This window comes from Halichoerus grypus, chromosome 14 (assembly GCF_964656455.1).
Source record: "Halichoerus grypus chromosome 14, mHalGry1.hap1.1, whole genome shotgun sequence".
NCBI classification, from domain to species: Eukaryota; Metazoa; Chordata; class Mammalia; order Carnivora; family Phocidae; genus Halichoerus; species Halichoerus grypus.
In genome coordinates, this window is record NC_135725.1 from 56,440,723 (window position 1) to 56,462,224 (window position 21,502).

At 42.4% G+C, this 21,502-nt stretch overlaps 1 protein-coding gene across 1 annotated transcript in view; it reads left to right on the top strand.

The window, feature by feature from the left end:
• The first annotated feature begins 8,141 nt into the window (after nucleotides 1–8,141).
• The window catches only part of ACO1 (aconitase 1), a 31,682-nt gene continuing 18,321 nt past the window's right edge, over nucleotides 8,142–21,502 (top strand). Inside the window, exons 1-9 of the mRNA XM_036065038.2 lie at nucleotides 8,142–8,254; nucleotides 9,306–9,474; nucleotides 10,496–10,633; nucleotides 15,747–15,816; nucleotides 15,944–16,127; nucleotides 16,637–16,776; nucleotides 18,525–18,696; nucleotides 19,306–19,406; nucleotides 20,337–20,453. Coding sequence (XP_035920931.1) covers nucleotides 8,158–8,254; nucleotides 9,306–9,474; nucleotides 10,496–10,633; nucleotides 15,747–15,816; nucleotides 15,944–16,127; nucleotides 16,637–16,776; nucleotides 18,525–18,696; nucleotides 19,306–19,406; nucleotides 20,337–20,453 — 1,188 coding nt within the window. The 5' untranslated portion in view covers nucleotides 8,142–8,157. The remainder of the gene's footprint in view (nucleotides 8,255–9,305; nucleotides 9,475–10,495; nucleotides 10,634–15,746; nucleotides 15,817–15,943; nucleotides 16,128–16,636; nucleotides 16,777–18,524; nucleotides 18,697–19,305; nucleotides 19,407–20,336; nucleotides 20,454–21,502) is intronic.

The following is a 21,502-nucleotide window of genomic DNA, read 5'->3' on the forward strand; positions in this document are numbered from 1 at the left end:
GCCACATTAATAGCTCAGTCAAGTCCTCCTCAGAGATAAGAACATTTGGTCACCGGAGGCCAACTTGGGCAGACAGTTCACAAAAGAAGAAATTCACATGGCGAAGAGACAGATGAAAAAGTATCGGGGCGCCTGGGTGGCTCAGTCGTTAAGCGTCTGCCTTCGGCTCAGGTCATGATCCCAGGGTCCTGGGATGGAGCCCCGCATCAGGCTCCCTGCTCTGCGGGAAGCCTGCTTCTCCCTCTCCCACTCCCCCTGCTGTGTTCCTGCTCTCGCTATCTCTCTCTCTGTCAAATAAATAAAATCTTAAAAAAAAAGCATCCCCCCTCACTAGCAATTAAAGAAATGCCCAAGATTAGCTTTTTAATCTCTCAATTTGGCAAAAAGTAACAGAATTACGTTGCCTGGTTGAGGCACTTGCATTCGCTGCCCTCAGAGAAGGGTCCTGAATAGGCACAGCCTTTCCCTGGCCACGTGGTGATGTTTAACAGAATGGAGACATGCAAATCCTTTCTCCCAGCTGTCCTACTTCCAGGAACCAAAAGCTAGGAATTTATATTGAGGAAATGGATTGAGGACTTACTGAAAGAAGAGTGTCCAAAGGTTGCAGCATTGTTTGAATGTTAATACTTGGAAACAAACTAAGTATTTTAATAGTAAGAGATTTAAGTAAATTGTTGTATATCTGAAAGATTTTTATAGTGCAGTTAAAAGTGATATAAAATATCACATGATGGCCTGATAAAGATGTATTCTGAGTGAAAAAAAAAAAGCAAAACATCACAAAACAGTGTGACGGCTAGTCCATTTTTTAAAGAAATCCAAATCGTTTTAAAAGTCATGTTAAGTCAAACTCCAAACTCCAATGGTGGCTTTTATTTTCTTCTTTTTGTTTATCTGCACTTTCTAATGTTTCTGCAATGATCATCTATTTCTTAGTGTAATATTTTTGATAACTGCAGCAGGTTCGGTCTCCTGCTGGGATTGTTGGGGGAGGGGAGAAGCAGAGAGGGGGCTGGAGAGGGTGGCGAATAGGAAGGGGTCCCACTTGGATTGATCACGTCTGACCTGTATGTAGTATGCAACTGGGCCATCTAAAGTTAAATATGAACCACTCCTGGATTCTCTCAGAACCATTGCACTGCGTCAGTGGTGATGAAGGACATAGTTTGGGGAACAGAACAGGTTTCTCTAAAGAGTAGTAGTCACATATCTACTTTTAAATAAATCCTCATCAGACATTATTAAAGAAAGAACTGTGGTGTACTGTGGTTCCAGGAACTTTAGGAACTGTTCTATCTTCCTTTCAGAAAGATACTGCCCAGGATGTCAAGTTTTCATTTTATAGAGACACTGTTTCTTCCTGTATGAAATATCCTCTATAGATATTTATGTGAAAATTGAAAATGACTGCTCCAGCTTTTTTAAAGTAAGTGACAAACGAAAGCATGCTTATGGAAAACAAAACTTGGATTCTATTCAGAGGTTAAAAGTCCTCCCCACCCCACCCCACTCCGCCCTTTACACAATGTATTCTTTCTTCTATCTAGGGATAATCAACGTTAACTTTATTTTAGATCTTTCTTTCTGTATTCATTTACATGTATGATGGTATGTGTGTACATGAATGAATATATACTAATAGTCTTGAAGTTTTTAACTTAAAGTAGATTCTAGTAATATATGTTATTCTGCAACTTTTTCTATTCCACTTATATTAATGTGAGTCTTTGCTCACATTTCTTACATTGAATCTGAGTAAGGAATTGTATGTTTGATATTTAGATCAGTAAAATTTATTTGCCCTTACTCTTCTGCCTCTCAGAATAAACTCAGTCACCCAGGGCAGATTGTTAAAAACTTAGCCCTAAGTTGCTTTCCCAAAGTGTAGCTGTCAGTCAGTTCTCTGGAATTTTGAACCACATGGAAGGCTCAGTCAGTGCTTAGAGAACTAGCTCACAGAAGCGCCAGAAGATTGTGATATGTGAAAGTCCCTAAGTGGTACTTTTTTCAACTTTACTTTTGAAGGATTTTAAGCATTCTTTTTTCCCCCCTGCCAGAAATTTGCATTTCACTGGAGAGAAAAATCAGCCATATTTTCTTCCTAAGGTCTACCACTCATAAATCCAGTGACCCCTTTCTTTCTGGGGGCCTCTGTTTCCTGGTCAGGAAAATGCTATGGCATCTCTAAGGTTCTTTCCAGAAGGCTCAACATTCCCTGATTCTGTCTCATCACCTCCATAGCACCTAGGACAAGGTGTCCCGAGGGCACTGGGGGGGGTGTTAATGCCATGCGACATAACACAAATGATGATGCCTCTCCGAGTCACTTGCAGGTGTCCAGAATTGAGACCAAAGGCTGGTTGGCAGCAAGACTGTGGTTGGGGAGGAACCATGGCTCTGAACTCCCTGTACCTTTTTTACCGACAGCATGGTTCATTTGTTAAATGTCTCAGATCTGTCCGCCTGTGCCTAATGTTTAGTATTTTTAGTAATTTACTTTAAAACTCTGGCGTTCAGTACTCTCTCCCCACGCTCACTCTTCCTTGCATCCGTGCACAAGATGTACCGGAGGGCATCATGACCCTGGACAAGTCACCCAGCTGGTATTTCAGGATGGGTTAGCTTCAAAAGACACTGTTTCTCAACCAAATAATTCTCCTGATTTTAAAGAGTGTGAGCTAGGTGTAGTGAAGGGTTTCAAATACAGTGCAGTGTCTCTTTTTAAATTCCTTTTATATAAGCACTGATCGCGTGTCCTACTTGATTCACAGGCCAGGGCGAATAATGCTCAGCCGTCCGACGGTTCTGAACACAAGTGTTCGTGAGGCACAAGCTCCAAATGTTCTCCAACATCACTGCTTAAAAGATAGCATTTCCCCTTCTTAACTTTTTTTTTTAATTTCTTTTGTCTTTTCCTCTTTTTTTCCCTTTGCCTCCATGCAATCCTATCTTATTCTTTTTTTTTTTTAAAGATTTTATTTATTTATTTAATTGACAGAGAGAGAGAGACACAGCAAGAGAGGGAACACAAGTAGGGGGAGTGGGAGAGGGAGAAGCAGGCTTCCCGCTGAGCAGGGAGCCCGATGCGGGGCTCGATCCCAGGACCCTGGGACCATGACCTGAGCCGAAGGCAGACGCTTAATGACTGAGCCACCCAGGCGCCCCAATCCTATCTTATTCTGTGGAACAGAACAGGTAGCACCCGAGCAGATTTCCATGCACACTAACCCTTCCCCCCCCCCAAAAAAAAAAAAAAACTAGGATAACACTCCACCCTCTCCCAAAAAATCCACAATGACTGTCTCTGTTTGTTCAGGCCTCCCTTTTAGGAGTATTGAATGGGGATTAGGTAAAACAGAAAAAAGGCAGGAACAAAGCAGAGGGAAGGCAGGATGGAGGATAAGAAAAGAAAGGAGTTGAAACAATGGTGTGCGCCCTTTATGCGGATGTGGGAAGTAGGAAGGGCTCCTTGGCCACTTGGCGGGGTTTCCAGATGAAACCCAGACCAAGGGTGGTTTTGGAGTCTGCAGGCTTTGCAGTACTGCTTGAGGTTGGAGGATGGCCAGGGGAAGGCAGACCTAGGAAGCGTTTATGATGCCTAGATTCTGCTTTGGGTCTGGACTGTTCCCAAGCCAAAGATCTCTCCCTCCCACCCTCCTTGGAACATGGTTGTTTTTGGCTTTCTCTTGGGATCGCTGAAGCATGGGGAGCTCCTATAAAGCAATTTAAGACAGGAGTGATAGCGTGAGTGAAACTGGGAGGGATTTCCAGAGCCCTCCAGGTGGTGTGAAAGGACTGTTTCCCAACTTGGAAGCAAAACCAGTTTTTGGTTGCCACAACACAGCTGCTATTGCTTTCCACTGACCTGTTCCTCAGTAAAGCGTGCAAGGGACATGTGATGATGCCGAGCTCAGACCGACGTGCTGGGTGACCCTGGGAAGAAGGAAAGGCAACTCCAGGATTCCAAACTGAGTTCTGAGTTCCAGAAGGAGGATTTCCCAGGCCCATGAGGCTCTTCTGGCTTTTTTTTTTTTTTTTTAGCTGTGGGGCTGGTTGGTGAGCTCCTTGTGAGATGTATGTCCTTAGGCAAGTTCTTCCATCTCTCTGAGCTGCAGTTTCCTCAGCTGTACAATGGAAATAATGATACGCTTTCACTTACAGAGATGGCGCCAAAATTAAAGAAGATGGTGTAACGCCCTGGGTATTTATGCACCGGTACCCAGGTACTTAATGGGCTGCTACTGAGTAACCAGGGACTGATTCCTTTCTCTTTTAGCTCCTGCAAGGAGAATTTGGTTCATTAACATAGTGAAATTAGACAGTTATCTAGTTTCTAAGGAAAAAGGGAAGCAGACGGCAGAGCACTTTACACAAGCCATTTTCCATGGAAGCCGCATCAGTCACTATGTCCTGAAATACTGGCAGGCTCTGCAGGGTGGTGGGAGGAGCGGCAATGGAGTGAGGCTTCCGAAGTTCCGCCCAGGGCATTTGTAAGCTCTGGGGAAGTAAATGGACACATTTCAGCCTCACTGCTTCCAGGTCGATATGGGTACAACTTAGCAATTGGTTTCACCATAGAATTTTGGCAAATTGCAGGCGCCTGCCCCCTTTAGGGTTTGACAGAGAGAGAGGGATGATTCAGAGCCTCGAGGCTTTTGAAAGATGTGAGTGACCCACCCTGCCCGGGTCTGCGAGGGTCTCCCGCCACTTCCTGTGGCTGTGGAGATTCTCACCTGGCCCCCAGCCTCAGTGGAGACACTCTTCTCTTGATCCATTTCCTGGGCGGGCAAAAGAGCAGTTTTACTCCGGCAGTTGCTACTGTTTGGGGTGGAAAAGTTAAGTCTGGGGGCAGTGGCATCGGAAGAAATCAAAGGGAGAATAAGATGATTGCCTTTTTCAGTTTACACCTTCAAAATTCCAGGCAGTGGAATTCTTAGTCTTGTTTTCTGAGCCCACAGATTCGTAAACTTCTACAGACAGGCCAACGCATTTCTTACTAAACTGCGTATTTGCAGGTTTTCTTCCTCCTGACTGGCTCCTCATTTAGTGGCTACGAGTAAGAAACCTCCCGAATCTATGCGGCATTGAGTGCGCTCTCCCCTCAAAGGGGGCAATTCGGTGACTCAGCAGCCACCTCCCGGTGGCCCACGCAGGTTACCTCTCGCCTCCTCCCTTCCCATAGTTCTCTACCCGAGTTTTCTGTCTCTGGTGACCCTGCTGTCCTCCAGTCCAAAACCTCTGCCCGCCGAGGTCGGTCCACGGGTCACGCAGCGCCCACAGGCATGTTCGGTTTGGCCGTCGCGCGGCAAGCCCACGCAGTCGTTTAGAAATTACCAGCATTTCTTTTTTTTTTTTTTTAAAGATTTTATTCATTTATTTGACAGAGAGAGACACAGCAAGAGCGGGAACACAAGCAGGGGGAGTGGGAGAGGGAGAAGCAGGCCTCCCGCCGAGCAGGGAGCCCGATGCAGGGCTCGATCCCAGGACCCTGGGACCATGACCTGAGCCGAAGGCAGACGCTTAACAACTGAGCCACCCAGGCGCCCCTAGAAATTACCAGCATTTCTAAATCAAGAGAGTTCATGTAGAAATCCAGACTGCCAGACTTGCTTGAAAGATTGGATGATCTGTCCACACGGGTCTAGGCATTCCTGCATGCGCTCGGGGCTGGAACCGAGCGCCGCCGCCCCCAGGCCTCCTGGTCCCCGGGCAGCTTCGCTGCTGTACGGTCCCCTCCCTCTCCGTGGAGGCATTTTGGCTGTGATCCCCTTCCCCTGGCAAACATACACCTTCCGTGGTACTTCACTGCCTCCTGCATTAAGTGGCGGTTCATTCCCTGGCCTTCCAGGCTCCAGCCATGATTTTCAAATTGAACATGTGTCACCAACACCTGGAGATTAAACACTGTGACTCCTGCTTTCCCACGCTCCACCCCCCATCAGTTCGGATTCAGTAGCTGTAGGGGTGAGGTTCAGGAATCTCCATATTTTTAACAAGAGCTCTCCGTGGGTAATTCTAACTCAGATGGCCTCGGGCATATCCAGTTTCCCTTGCTGGCCTTTCTATAGTTTCAGTTCCTAGAGAAGGAATTCCTAGAGAAGGAAATCGACTGCCCCAGATTAAGGCATGTAGCTTCCCTCTCCTTGACAAAATGGCAAAAGCCACATGGAACTAGGAGCAAGAAGTAATTCCTAGCACAGACACTTGCAGAAAGACACTCCCCCCTGAGTTCTCTGGTGCCCATGACAGACGTCTGGCTTGTCCTCTGGCCTCCAGCACCACGGGCTCCAGGCAGGCAGGGGCTGCTTCTCGATCAGCGCCTCTCCCCAGAATCACCTAGCACTGGACTTAGTACGTGCATAAATAGCTATTTCTCTAAAACCTGTAACTAGTTTTCAGAAAGTGATATGTGCACATGGGTAAAAAGGCACACAATATGAAAGGATGTACAGTGGAAACTGAGTCATACTCCCAGTCTTGACTTCCCGGCCCCTGTCCCAGCAGCCAGTCCCTTCTGTGTTGTAATGAAGAAAGGGGCCTGTCTGTGGAGACAAGAACCACTTGTCACTTTTCGTCCCCCCCAAACAGTCACTTCCTGTACGGGCAGACCTCATCTCACTGTGCTTTGCAAACACTGCGGTTTTGACAGATTGAGAGTTTGCGGCAACTCTGCATTGAGCAAGTCTCTTGGCACCATTTTCCCAACAGCATTTGTTCACGTCGTGTCTCTGTATCACATTGTGATAATGTTCATAATACGTCCAACTTATTCATTATTGCATTGGGTATGCTGATCTATGGTCAGAGATGATGACTCGCTGAAAGCTCAGATGATGGTTAGCGTTTTTTAGCAATAAAGGTTTTTTTTAAAGTCCATACATTATTTTTTAGACATAATACTGTTGAACACTTGATAGAATACAGTATAAACTTTTATATGCACTGGGAAGCCAAAAATTTCAGTGGACTCACTTTATTGCAGTATTTGCTGTATTGTGGTGGTCCAGAACAGAACCCGTGATATCACTCGACTTAATGCCCGCGTGTGTTTTTTCATTTTACGGTAATATGTTGATCATTCCATATCAGTCATCCCCAAAATATGTCGAATATTAAGTATTCATAAAACCCCTGGGTTAATTGGGGAAATGTTACTATTTTTTTTTTTAAGATTTTCTTTTTAAGTAATCTCTACATCCAGTGTGGGGCTTGAACCCACAACTCCGAGATCAAGAGCTGCACACTCCACCGACCGAGCCAGCCAGGCACCCCAGAAACATTACTATTCTTAACTCAAAATTAAGACTGTTGGGGAATGGATTGGTTGGAGGATTTTTGCCCAACGGGTAGGACTGGAAAGCAAGTCTTCCACCTCCTACTCCAGTGTGTTTTGCTCTGAGTTGTACAGTTATTTGAAATTGCTGTTTATCTGTGGTGGAGGCCAGGAACAGTGTCCTCCCTTGTTTGCTGCTTATAACTTATACAAAGATACCTAAGTCCTGCCTGAAGCTGGGGTAGAGGGTCTCCTCCAAACATATCTGGGAAGTTTGGGCCTTTATGCCCACTGCAGTAACAGATTCCCTGATGTCAACACTCTGTTGCCACCATGTGCAAAAGTGAACCAGGAAGACTTTGTATTAACACATTTATTTCAAATGCTGCAGAGACTGTTACAACAGAAGATAGCTGCTTCCAAGCCCCCACTTCCAAAGTTCAAGTTTTAAACAATTGCATGTCGTCTGCTATGGACCTTTTACCTCCTGTCAAGAAAGACAGGAGTCCAGCTCAGAAGTCTGCTCATGTATTCAGGATTTATCGTGAGACACAGCATATCTTATCAGTGGATAAGGTTGGAAAGTTGTAGGCATAAGACAAAAGACGTTCGGGATTTTATGCTCTCTTGAGAGGCAAATGCTAGCTTTCGCAATAGCTTCACAGAAGCCCATTTTATTTGCTGAGATATCATTCCTTGTCGTCATGTATGTCCTGCCCTTCTACTTTGAAAAGATAAGTGATGTCTTAAAGTGAACATGTCCCATAATTGTTAAAGAAGGCAAACACGCCTCAGAATAAGTGAAATCCAGCTTTGAGAGTAGACATTAAACGTTCTCTCTTTTTTTTTTTTTTTTCAGGGACACGTGGCCATCAAGAATCATGAGCAACCCATTTGCACACCTTGTTGAGCCTTTGGATCCTGCACAACCAGGAAAGAAATTCTTCAATTTGATTAAATTGAAGGATTCAAGATATGGTAGGTACATGGCTCTCTGATGTAAATGTTCTCACAGCAGTTAAGAATCTTCTTTGCTATGTAATTAATTAGCCTTTAGGAGAGTTGAGAGAGGGAGTAGCAGAAATGGCCAAATGGTCTTGAGTTAAGCACACAAAATCACACACACACACATCTTTCTTACATTGCCCATTTTTAAGTAATAATGATTATACACATGTGACATTTATGTAACATTTATAGTATAGAGTGTTTGTACATATATATTATATTATTTAATCTGTATAACATGACCTATAAGGTCATGTTTATAAAATGTAAGAAGTCCTGAGGAAGCTGAGGCCCAGAGAGGGTCAGTGACATGATCAAAAAACAACTTTGTGGGTAGTAGAATTGGACAAAAACAGGTCTTTTTTATTCCAAACCCTCTGCTTTTCTACCTTGGCACTCTGATCTTTTCCAAATAATATTGGTGAATAATTTTCATAGATCAGGATAAAACATTTCTTTTATAAATAAACAAAATAGTTTTTCTTATGAATTATCATTGTCTTATCCTCAGACCCATCACCAGGGGCCATCCTACATGGTGTTTAGGCTTGTGTTTCCTTTGAAAGGTGCATGGGGCTGTCTTTGGTCTTAATTACAATAGTTGTAAAGGAGTTACTTTCTCATTTCTTAAACACTAGTTTTCGTAAGAAATATTACTTTGTGTTACTTGCCAACACATAATACAGTAAATATCTAGATTGACTTCTTTGATGATAACTTAAGGGAAACTCTGTTTTTGGAATCCAAGGTAAGGCAACAATTTATTATGAAAGAATTAACTGTAATATTTATTTTTGCCTAGTCTGTGGATATTTTCTAGTACCAAATGTCTCTTAAACCCATTCGATCTGCTTACATTTTAAGCTGTGGAAATCAGTTTAAACTTCCCCTCTTTCCCTATTGGAAGAGTAGTCTGAGGCCTTGTATCAAGTTTATATAGAGATTGGCTTTAAATAGCTCTTATGAGAAGGTATCTCATGGCTTTTGTTGGTTTTGTTATGTTTTCTCCTTTTTTCCCTAGAACGCTTACCATTTTCTATCAGAGTTCTCCTGGAGGCAGCCATTCGGAACTGTGATCAATTTTTGGTGAAGAAAAATGACATTGAAAATATCCTAAATTGGAATGTCATGCAGCATAAGAACATAGAAGTGCCATTTAAGCCTGCCCGCGTCATCCTGCAGGACTTCACGTGAGCCTGATGTCACTTCACTCTGCTCTTCACTGCCTCCTTTGTCACCTTTAGAGAAAGCTTCTCACACACACACACGTGCGCACACACAGTGCCTGTATAATTTATCACCCAATATCCAGACACTTTTGAAAACGTAAGGGGTCTGTTATCCTGGACAGCAAGACATTGTCTTGGACACATTGGGATGTGTAGTCACTCCGCCTTTTCCAATGGCAAAGGTCATCATCTTTGGTCTTGGAGATCCCAGTGTTGAGTATTCTAGCAGAAGGCGGAAGAAATAGCATGGAGTAGAGCGATCTTGGAATCTTCTGTCCCTCTCATCCTATCACATAGCCAGTTTCAAGACAACTGTCCTTAGAACAGTGATGTGCTGTCCCCTTAGGGGAGACTTGTAGGTCACAAGCCCCAGTTCACATGCTGCTATTCTCAGGAGTCTTTACTCCCCATCATGGTCTGGTTTTTTTAGACACTACCTTTCCATTTTTAAATGATGTTATTTTATTCCTTCTAGAGACCAAATTTCATTTTTCTAGAGGACAAATTTTATACTCAAAAATAAAAGAAAGGAAAGATTCACCTAGTCTAAATTTGATTCATAGCATACTTCTCTGAATTACATCCATTTCTTTAAATTTGGTCTGAAGATGGAGGTCTGATCCATGCATCTTCTCTAGGCCTTTGTCACCCCACCACGTGAACGGGAATCAGCCATGGCAGTACTACAGTCCCCGAGTTTTTAAGTGCCTGCTTTGCCATGGTCTCTATTTAGACCCTATTTGTTGTTAACTTTAATGCAATGACAAAACTGCATGTAGAGGTACCACTCAGTCTTGGCACTTACAACCAATGTCTGCTCAAGGATAGGTGTTTAGAAGCTTCCACTATTCTGAGTCATCCATTGTTCACCCCACTGATGAAACTGTCTCATGGCCAGTGTTGTTGGTGGAGGCCAAAGCTGACAAATCCAAGGATGCTCGTTCAACGATTTTGTCTTCTGCTTAATGCTTTCTTTTCTTAGGGGCGTGCCAGCCGTGGTTGATTTTGCGGCCATGCGCGATGCTGTGAAGAAGTTAGGAGGAGATCCAGAGAAAATAAACCCCATCTGTCCTGCCGATCTTGTAATTGATCATTCCATCCAGGTGGATTTCAACAGAAGGTGAGAGATTAGGGTGAATACTTGGGTTTTCTGTTTTGTGCAAAATCTTGCAGTTCAAGTCTTCTTTGTGTGTGTATGTAGGTAAACAAAAGAAGAAAATCTTTAAAAGATGTATTCAGAAAAACTCAAACTTACTATATTTTCCAGTGAAGATTTGGCGGGGGGGAGGGGTAGGTTGTTTGTTTGTTTGTTTTTTTAAATGTATGGGGTTTTTTCTTTTTACTTCTTCTGGGGCCCAGGTTGAAGGAGAAAGCAGCTATCTGGTGATCACAGTGGGAACCCACAATATCTCATGAGGCTTAGATCAGGGCAGGCATAGAATCACTTCTCCTCATAGTGACATTAATCAAAGCAAGTCTCACAGTCCAGCCCCAAGTTAGGGGTGGGGAATACACTCCATCTGTTGCAGAAGCAACTGTAGGATTACACAGGGAGGGCAACCAGGTACTGCTAGAAGAATAACTAAATAGTTATTATCAACTATGAGTGGGGAAAGAAAGAACTATACCACATTCAGTGCTGGGGCAATTAATTATTTGCTAGAGAATTAAAGCAGTACTATTTTTTAAATTAAGTCATCAAAAAATTTAGAATTTAAGTATGTATGTATCAAATGTCTTGAGGAGAAAGACCTTTCTAAATTTAAAAGCAATGATGAAGCAAAAAAAGAACAAAGAACTATAGTTTTAATGACTTCAAAGTTAACAGTAAATATCTTTAAAAAAATGTGCCACAAATATGACAAAGGGTTAATATCCTTAATATATAAAGTGTGTATAATCCATTAAAAATTGGTAAAACCCAGCAGATAAATGGGCAGAGGAAAGTGGAGATTTCACAATAAAAAGAAAAGCAACAGTAAACACTATATAAATTCTTTACAACTTCAGAAGTAATAAAAAAGTAGATTAAATTCTTGAGATACCACTTTCTCTTATCAATATAGTTAAGATTAGAAAATAAACATTATTAATTATAAAGGTGTCATGAGGGAGACACTTTTATACACTGCTAATAATATTATAAATTAGGAATGATGAAAGCAGTATGTGTGAAGATTATTAGGAATTGTCATATCCTTTGTCCTAGAATTTCCACTTCTGAGCATTACCCCTTCATAGATAATCTGGAAATTCAAGAGTAGCTTAATGACTAAATAGAATTCATTAAAGTATTATTTATAATAATGGAAACCTAGAAGCATTCTTAATGTCCAGCAAAGGAGAATGATTTATTAAATTATGGTCTGTCCTTAAAGTGAATTATTAGGTTTACCGTTATAATTATAAAGTGTTTAATAACACTTGGAGCATGCTCGTGTCATAGCTCAATGAGCCAGATATAAATTGTGTGTATAGCATGATCTCAGCTAGATGAAAAGTTATACAGAGATTAAAAGATTGGAAAAGAGGTGACAAACTGCTAAACAATTTATCTGTGGGATTGTAACTGTTCTTTATTTTGACGATAAGAAGCTATGTTTTTTATAATAAATAGTCATTTAAGAGTATGAAACAAACCATTCAAAGAAAAAAAAATACTTGCTTTCCTTGTGGATTTAAGTGGGCTCCATACAGCCTCAAGAGAACAGTGGTAACTGGCTGTTCTCAGATGAATGTTGCCAATATCCAAACCAGATAAACTCAGGATAAAGAGAAATCTGCTTTGTCCCCGGAATTGATGGTTCTTGGAACAAACAGATCCTCAGCAGCTGTTCCCTTTCCTTTGGACTCTAACCTCATCCTTAGGCAACTTGTCTTTTTTTTTTTTTCCCTTAAATCACATGAGCTCAATTTAATGGTTTGGTGTCAAAAGGGAAGAATTAAAAATTCATACACAAAATGTTATTCTATTTGAGAATAAGGATATTTCCTAACACCCCACTTCAGAAGTTATAAAAGTAGCCTCACAAAATCAGGGGCAACTTTATGTTTTTTGGAGATTCTCACTGGTGTTGATGATTTACCTTTATTTCACTGCCTGGAAGGTGAAAGGACTGGTGGGGACAGAATTGAATTGTTTTAAAGTCTGAAGTCTTTTGACTCAAAATTCAAAGAGCTCCTGACTGTTTATTAAGCAGTAGGAATCTGGGTCATCACAAAGTTCACTGTAATTTGTTTTTCCTCTTTAAACCTTGAAATCCATCAACTCCAGTTTCAATTTTTTATGGACCCTTTTCATTTATACTGCAGTACTGAAAACATTATTATGAAAACAGCAAAGTCTGGGGGTGGGGGGAGGGGAGGAGGACTTTGATCCAAACTGATATCTAAATCTAGCAAACACTTTTTTTTTTTTTAATTAAAGACAACATTTCTGTTAGAAGTGTTTTCACTAGTGGTGTTTTGTTTTTATTGCTCGAGTTTGGTTTTGCAATTTGACCTCCCAGTCTCTTTCTTCGTTTTTGTAAGGAATTAAATGTGATATGTCTCAACTTTTGTGGAACTGTGTGCTTTGGGCTGATTTCCAGCTATTTCCAGAAATGAACTAGAAAAACTGTGAAGGGGTGCTTGGATGATAAATATTCTCATTTAAGTATTTCTGAGCTCTTTGCCTGATTTGAATAATAATAATTGGCTTCACCATTTTGAGGAATGGAAGGTCTACCTAACTCATTAAAGTTTTTCAAAGTTTTCTTAAAAATAACCTTTTTTTAAAATTAATCCCAACAAGGGGCGCCTGGGTGGCTCAGTCAGTTAAGCGTCTGCCTTCGGCTCGGGTCATGATCCCAGGGTCCTGGGATCGAGCCCCGTGTTGGGCTCCCCGCTCAGCGGGAAGCCTGCTTCTCTCTCTCCCACTCCCCCTGCTTGTGTTCCCTCTCTCGCTGTCTCTCTCTTTATTTTATTTAAATAAATAAAATCTTTAAAAAAAAATCCCAACAAGAATATCATAACAATTTCTGACTAGAGTTCATGGGTATGGAAACTGTCTCCTCTGTAAATACTGTTTGTGAATTTCTGGAGTACCATTAAATGTAATACTCAGAAACTTTGGCATACGTCCAAATCTGAATTCAAATTATGTAACTAAGGAGAAATTTCCTCTTTAGTCCGTGAGGCCATTCATATTCAGAGAACTTATTAAAAGCTCCGTCGATTGGTGAATTTAGGGAAGTTCTGAGTGGTAGAAAAATCCAAATTCTAGGTCCATTTATTCATTCCAGGAACTAGAACTGTTAATTTGAGCCAAAAAAGATGTTTTGTTTTAATGAGTAAATGGGTTTTTACTCAGAATTAACCTGTCTTAAAACAGCCTAAGCATTTCTGGCTTCTGCTTGTCCTGTGGATACGTTGTTTACGTCAGACTGACTTTGCCAGCATTCTCCGGGGTGAATGTCGCCCTTCCAACCCTGCTTTTCTGCTGGGAGAAGCTCTGATGTCCTTCTAGTGCTGGAGGCAAGAGGGAAAGGGACCCTGACTGGTCATCCACAAGTGTTCCAAGTAGAAGAGCTAGGGGAGGCCCCATATGATTAAGAGCAGTGTCCCAAGATGCCTTCCTTCCTTTTTAAAAATTAAATCCATGTAACAGACCTACTGTGTGCGAGTATTTGTTGAAGAAGCAGGTTAGTTTAAAAGAGAGAAATTAAAGAACACAAGACTTCAGTGTGGTTGGTAAATGTAGTAACCACGGAGAAGGGAGCAAATCATCCTGACCTGGGGAGTCCAGAGGGTTCTGCGAAGAGCATCACTTGCTCCAGGTCGTGAAGGGGATTTACAAAGAGGGAAGCGCTGGAAAAGGCACTCTACATGGAGAGAATGGAGTGTGAGGGAAGTGAGATTTGGGAGAGTTTGAGGGCTTCGGTGTGGCTGAAACTAAAGAAAGTTTGGACCAGGAGATAGCAGAGGACTTATAAAGGAAGCTTGAGGTCACATGGAAGGACTTTGTTTTTTAAAGCAAGGGATTCATACTTCATATAGAAAATGGGAAGCCATTGGCAGGTTCCCGATGGGTCATGATCTGTGTTTTAGAGAATGGATTCTGGTGATGGTACAAAGGTAGGTTGAATAGACTGACAGGAGCCAGTTAGGCTATTTCTGGAATAAATGCTTTGATAGTTGTAAAAAACTAAGTGGTGGGAGGGGAGGTCATTAGATGATATGCACAGATGGGGATGGGGATGAGATTCGGGAAGGAAGCTCATGCATTAGGGTTTGACCAGTTGACTGTGTGGTGTCCGAGGTATTCCCGACACAGGTGCCCCAAAGACATTGGAAATGGGGATGTGGATGGAGCCCTCAGTGTACTAGTGAGAAGGAGATGACTACCTTGAGGAGTAGCCACACCTGGTCCAGAGGGTCCAGAGGCTCTGCTGTTCTGGGGGCAGCATTCTTATCCTACCTTGTTCCCCTATGTTGGCATCTCTCCTTTCTCTCTACCTTTTGCTTTTCTCTAACACATACACACACTCACAGACATCCATACTCTACATCAGGGATCAGCACATTTTTTTAAGGACCAATAGTAAATATTTTAGGTTTTGCTGCCTACATACTGTCTCTGCCCACGTATCCTTTTTTTTTTTTTTTTTTTACAACCTTTAAAAATGTGAAACTATTGGCTTGCTTCAGGGCCAAACATGCATAGATACTGGGCTGGATTGGCCTGCGGACGTAGAATCTGTGGCCACCTGCTCTAAGGCACCCTCAGGAATTGATTCCATTAAAGCAACTGACACTTACCTCGGAGGCTGTTCACACCTAGAGAAAACAATCAGTGTGGTAACTGAATGTGGTCTTTGTCGAGTAAATGCTAAGTGCTTCCAGTCCTTTTTTGCCCAAGGAGCACCTACCTGTCTTTATCTGGCCGACTCCACATGTCAAATGTCTAGAATCTGTTCCTAAAAGTCAGGCTTTGTGATTAGATTAGTTTCAACTTAAATTCACTTAATGTTTGCTACTCACCATGTTTAAAGGTGTGGTAGGGATCACTTGAAGCAAATAATGATTATTCTTTTTACTTTTGCCGATTCCCTCTCATGTCCCGTGTGAATGAATGCATCAGTACCGCCCAGCAAGCCTGTGGACGAAATTGCCAGTGTGTTTATCACCTATAAGTTCGACTGGTAACATTTTAAGCCTTAAAATTTATACATTTAGCTTTTCTCTCTGAACAGGACAGACAGTTTACAGAAGAATCAAGACCTGGAATTTGAAAGAAATAGAGAACGATTTGAATTTTTAAAGGTACGGGCGGAGTTTGGTTCCATTGGTTGTTTCTTTATATACGTGGGTACAAGGAGAGGTGCCAAGGAGATGGGCTGCAGAGAAACGCAGCGGGTATTCATGGTGTGCTTTCCGTTCTCGATTCTAGTGGGGTTCTCAGGCTTTTCGCAACATGCGGATTATCCCCCCCGGCTCCGGAATCATCCACCAGGTAAATCTGGAGTATTTGGCAAGAGTGGTATTCGAGCACGATGGCTGTTATTACCCAGACAGCCTCGTGGGCACGGACTCACACACTACCATGATTGACGGCTTGGGTGTCCTCGGCTGGGGTGAGTATCGTTCCAGGTTCCTATTCCATATATGCTGTTCTATAGTGTGTAGCTTGATTTCCACTGATCCCATGACATCCCGGGAGCTTGACTTTGCATGACTTTGTTTACTGCTGGATTTCCAGTGCCTAGAAAAGTACCTGATCCCTAGTAGGCACTCAATAATAATGTTTGGAAGAATGAACCGGAATAAAGGTTAGGGACATTTAGAATAAATGCAAATCACCTGAGCTGTTTGTTAAAAAATGGAGACTCCCGAACCCCATTCTCCACTTGGTGTAGAATCAAGGGGATTTTGATACAGGTGTTCTGAGGACCACATTCTGAGAAATACTTGTGAAAAATTCTGTAGAGGGAAATCCAGAAAAGATAGCTGTTCTTTATAGACCCCAGATCTACACTAGTAAAGCACTTCGCTACACTAGCACAGCACTGTAGCGGGTTGGATTATGCTTGAGGGACATAGTGAGGCACGCCGAAAGCGTTCTTCCATCATGCCTTCCTCGCAGGAGTGGGCGGAATCGAAGCAGAAGCGGTCATGCTGGGCCAGCCCATCAGCATGGTGCTTCCGCAGGTGATTGGCTACAAGCTGGTGGGAAGTCCCCACCCTCTGGTGACATCCACTGACATCGTGCTCACCATTACCAAGGTAACGATATGCTGCCTCTTCCGTGGTCTTGGACGGTCTCGGGGACAGAGGACAGGGAGCAAATGCACGATGGAGTCCCTCTTGGTTTCCATGTGCTCTAGGAAACAGGATGTTGATGATTTTTAAAAAGAGATGAGATAAGGGGAGAGTTCTGTGGTTAAGTTTTGGACAGTTAATGTTCATTTTACTCTTCTTCGGCTGCATGGCTCCTTTTCTTCAAAAAAATATTTTGAAAGTGTGAAAGAGTTCAAATACACAGAAGTTAAAATGGCATTCATATGCGCCACCACCTAGACTTAACAGATGGTAACATTTTGCCACATTTGCTTCAGAGCTCTCCCTGTGGGTATAGTTTTTAAGAAATAAAATGAAATATTTATGGCTAAAGCCATCCTCCACAGTCCTAGAAATAACCGCTATCCCAAGGTTGTAAGACTCATTCCCAAGCGTGTTTATACTTTGACTACATTTTTCCACATGGTTCTTCTTTATGTAAATAACAAACTGTTTCTATGAATTTAATGTCTGACTTCTTAAATTCCCTTCTCTGTATTCGAAGTTACATTATTGTAACAGATGTTTCTCCAAGCTGGAAATAGTACTTTTTTTTTTCCTTTTTCTTTAGCTTTTGCAAGAAATAATCTTTTCTTTGTGTGTGTGTGATTTGCTTGCTTTGCAAAAGGAGAGCAGTTTCATTTTGCAAGATTATTAGAAAAGTGTATTTTTTTATTATCACAACCATAGTTTTTTCTGGTTGTATAGTTAGGAGGCTTGGAGTGTTAGGGATAGCTACTATTCTGTTAAAGTCCAAAAAATGTTTCTCTTTGATTTAATCCCTATGGAATTTGGAATGGTATTTATTTGAATACTATAGCTTATCATAGAGGTCTGTGCATTGTTCTTCCAATGTAGAATAATGTAGGACTTGCCCACAGAATTTAGCAGAAGCCCACGTAACCTGAAGAGCCTGTCGGTGTAGCTGTCCACACTGCTGGTGAGACTGGCTTCAGGCAGGGCCAAGTGAGCCACGGAGGCCCCAGCCCTGGCTGATGGCATGTCTGGAAAAGAGATGGGAGTCAGACTGGCTAGATCTTTCTGTTACAATGAACTTGTACTTGTGTTCAGGAAATTTGTTCATTATACCCTTGAAAATAATCCTCTTCCTTATTAATTCTACTAGTGCAAGACTGTTTAGGGTGAAAGAATTTATTGAATTTTTAGCACTTCTAGGCGCTTCCAGTGATCTCATTAGAGAGAAAAAGTCCTTCTCACTTTGGAAAACTTCTATTAATGTTATCTGTGTTTTGGGCATTACTTTTTCTTTCCTTTTTTTTTTTTGTAATAATTGTTTTGACATAATTTTAGATTTACAGGAGAGTTGATGTAAATACAGGTAAAAACAGAGAGTTCCTGTTACCTTTCTCCCAACTTCCCCAAACGTTTACATCCCACATAACCATGGTATATTAATCAAAATGAAGAACATTGGTACAACACTATTAACTACTAGAAACTTCTCCAGTTTTTTCAGTAATGACTGTTTTCTGTTCCAGGATCCAATCCAAGATTCCCCATATTTAGTTAACATTACTTTTTAAATTTTATTTTTTAAAGTAATCAAAAATATGTTGGGCCAGTTTATTTTTTATGTTTACTCACCAGGCTAGTTTATAAGAATTACAAAGTGCTAGCTCTGCATTTTAAAGATGGGCTGTCGAGTCAAGCTTTTCTCTTGTTCTGCTGCTCAGCATCTGCGCCAGGTGGGGGTAGTGGGCAAATTTGTGGAGTTCTTCGGGCCAGGAGTACCCCAGTTGTCCATTGCTGACCGAGCTACAATTGCGAACATGTGTCCAGAGTATGGAGCGACTGCTGCCTTCTTCCCGGTTGATGACGTTAGCATCAAGTACCTGGTGCAGACGGGTAAGTGTAGACCCGTGAGAGCGGAAGGCCCTGGGTCAGGCTTCCTGGGACTCTGAGGATCAGAGCGCTGCCTTCTGCCTCTGCCCCTTGGAGTGCACACGGTCACATTTATTGGGTTTTTTGTTCTTTTTTTTTTTCCTTTTCTCTGCGGAATCAAAATGGTTGTCGGGATTTCAGAAATATGACATAGACACAGTGCAGGCAGTAGAAAGAGCTCAGGTGTTCTGGAAACCTGCATGTTTGTACTGGTTTTCTACTACTGGTTATTTAACGGGAAGCAAGTGATCTTAGCAATGAAGGTGTGCTCTGACGATGTACTAAGCCTGAGGTCCTCTGAATGGAGGACAAGGACCAAAGAGAGGGGGAGTTTTTACAGGTAGGACCAGAACCTGCTTCAGAAAATAGTCCAGATCAGTGAATGACCCCCAGTAAATAGCAGTATCAGCCAGAGAGTCAGAATATTCCACAGAAAGGTGAAATAGCAGCCGAACTTTAGGTGTGTGTGTGTAAGCGAAATGCGCCTTCCTTATGTGACTGCTGGTGGAGGTATTCGTCTCACCAGGACATCTTAACCTCTGTTACTTGTTATTTCTTAAAACACCCATTTAGGTCGTGATGAAGAAAAAGTAAAGCAGATGAAAAAGTATCTTCAAGCTGTAGGAATGTTTCGGGATTTCAGTGACCCCTCTCAAGACCCAGACTTTGCCCAGGTATGAGAGAGTGTGTTTCCTTTTCCTCGAGGCTGTGATTTTAGTTGTGTATGTTTTACTCTGAGGGGGCGTACTTGTAGGAAATTAGTCACTGCCAAGTCATCACAGAAGAACAAGGTTTTAAGACTGAAACAATTAAGAGGATAAGGAATTGTAAACATAAAATAACTTCTTCCTTTTCTCCTGGCCAATAAGTTGAGTGGGCGCCCCATTTCTGACCTACTGACTGACTCCCCTAATGTGGAAGACCTTTGAAGATGGCTTCGCCAGAGGGAGTAGGGCTGTTTAAAGGCTCATCTCATCACTGCAGATGAAAAAGAAATGGGGGTAGAGCACAGCAGTTAGTTCTGGTTTATCTAGTGATTTACCTTTATTCATTTTCTAGGGGGCAAACTGATTCCACATTTTTCTGGACAGGCAAGCCTAGAGGGTCACCTAGATGTGGGACCCTGGTTTCATTTCACAGTATACTTGAGGGACGGAAATATGCAGTCAGACCCAGGCCCATTGCCTGGCATTGATGCCTGAATGGCGGCATCCTACCAAATCATTTTAGAAAAAAGTACAATGGTTTATGTATCATTTTAGTAGAAAGCCCATCTCAAACTAAGCTCACCATTAAAAAGGATGCATCAGCTGCTTTGCAAAGACGGATGCATAGAAGACGCTGGCCAGCAGCTGGGTGCACACCCTGGTCTTTCTGGGAGGTGACAAGGCTTCCTGCCTGTCCCACACCACTTACGTGCCCATCCTGATCTTTGGAAATTCATTCCTTAAGCATTAAAAAGAACATAGAGTCCTTGTTTATGAATGTGATGGTTTAGTTTGTTTTTGTGGTTGTGGTGTTTTCAGTTCTGTGGCCCAGCTTGCGTTTTTTTTCTCCGAAGGTACGATGTCACTTCTTGAGTTCCTTCTCTTTTGGGTGGACAGGTTGTGGAATTAAATTTGAGAACGGTCGTGCCTTGCTGCAGTGGACCAAAAAGGCCTCAGGACAAAGTCGCCGTGACCGACATGAAAAAGGACTTTGAGAACTGCCTCGGAGCCAAGGTAGGCCCCGGGGAGAGGCAGGTGGAAGTCCCCCCTCCCAACCCAGCCCTGTGCCCCGTGTCTTAGAGCCCACGCTGCTTTCCACCACCACCCCCCATGATGAAGCTTCCCGAAGCCTGACGCTGAGGGCGTTTCTTCTCCATCCGGAAGTCCTCGGTGCCTCTCCCATTAGCCAAGGGCCACACAGCTTCCTTAGAGCCCTTTACCATCTGTGAACACAACTCAGCCACACATCTGCTTTTCCTGTAACTCTCATCACACTATGCACTCGACTTGCCCCAGCCTTTCTGGCCATTGTACTTTCGTTCATGCCCCGCCTCCCCCCACCTGGATGGCTCCTCCCCCTCCCTGCATGTTGGTGTCTCTCAGCCTCCACAGCATGGCCTCACATCTCATAGCAGAAAGTCATCCGTCCCTCGTTTGAACCTTCATGACACTTGGTCTGAAACCCTTGGATGGCATCCACGTTCTTGAACTTACATTGCTGGTCCTTTATATTATTTGCAGGTCTGATTTCCCTTATTGGACTGTATGTTTGAGTAGAGGATGTGTGTCAGAATCACCTTTATACTCCACAAAGTACCTAGCATCTTGTATGCAGATTTTCGATGAACATGTCCCCAAATGATGATTAAGATATTTGATAAGTTTTATCCTGGGGCCACCAGCATGACACCAAATGTTCAGCTGTACTTGATTTGCCTTATTGACCATGATTAGTTGAATCTGGCCAAAAGGACACCTTTTTCTAAATTTCCATCATGTTAGAATCAGTGGTCTTGGTTCATATCCGTGAAACTCTACAATACTGTCATCGAGTTTAATTAGACTAACTTGGAACTAAATTTGTAGTTATAGCATTTCCATTTTTGAGATGAGAAGCAAGTTACCATTAATAGGACTTCAAAGCAGAGGGAGAGTCAGAAATTATGACTGCCTTTTATAAAGGTTTAAAAACAATAAAGAGGACTTTCAGTTTTCTGTAGCATTTCAGATGAGATGTTTATATTTTGCTAAAAATTGGCTTTTAAAATTATAGTTACCAAGGT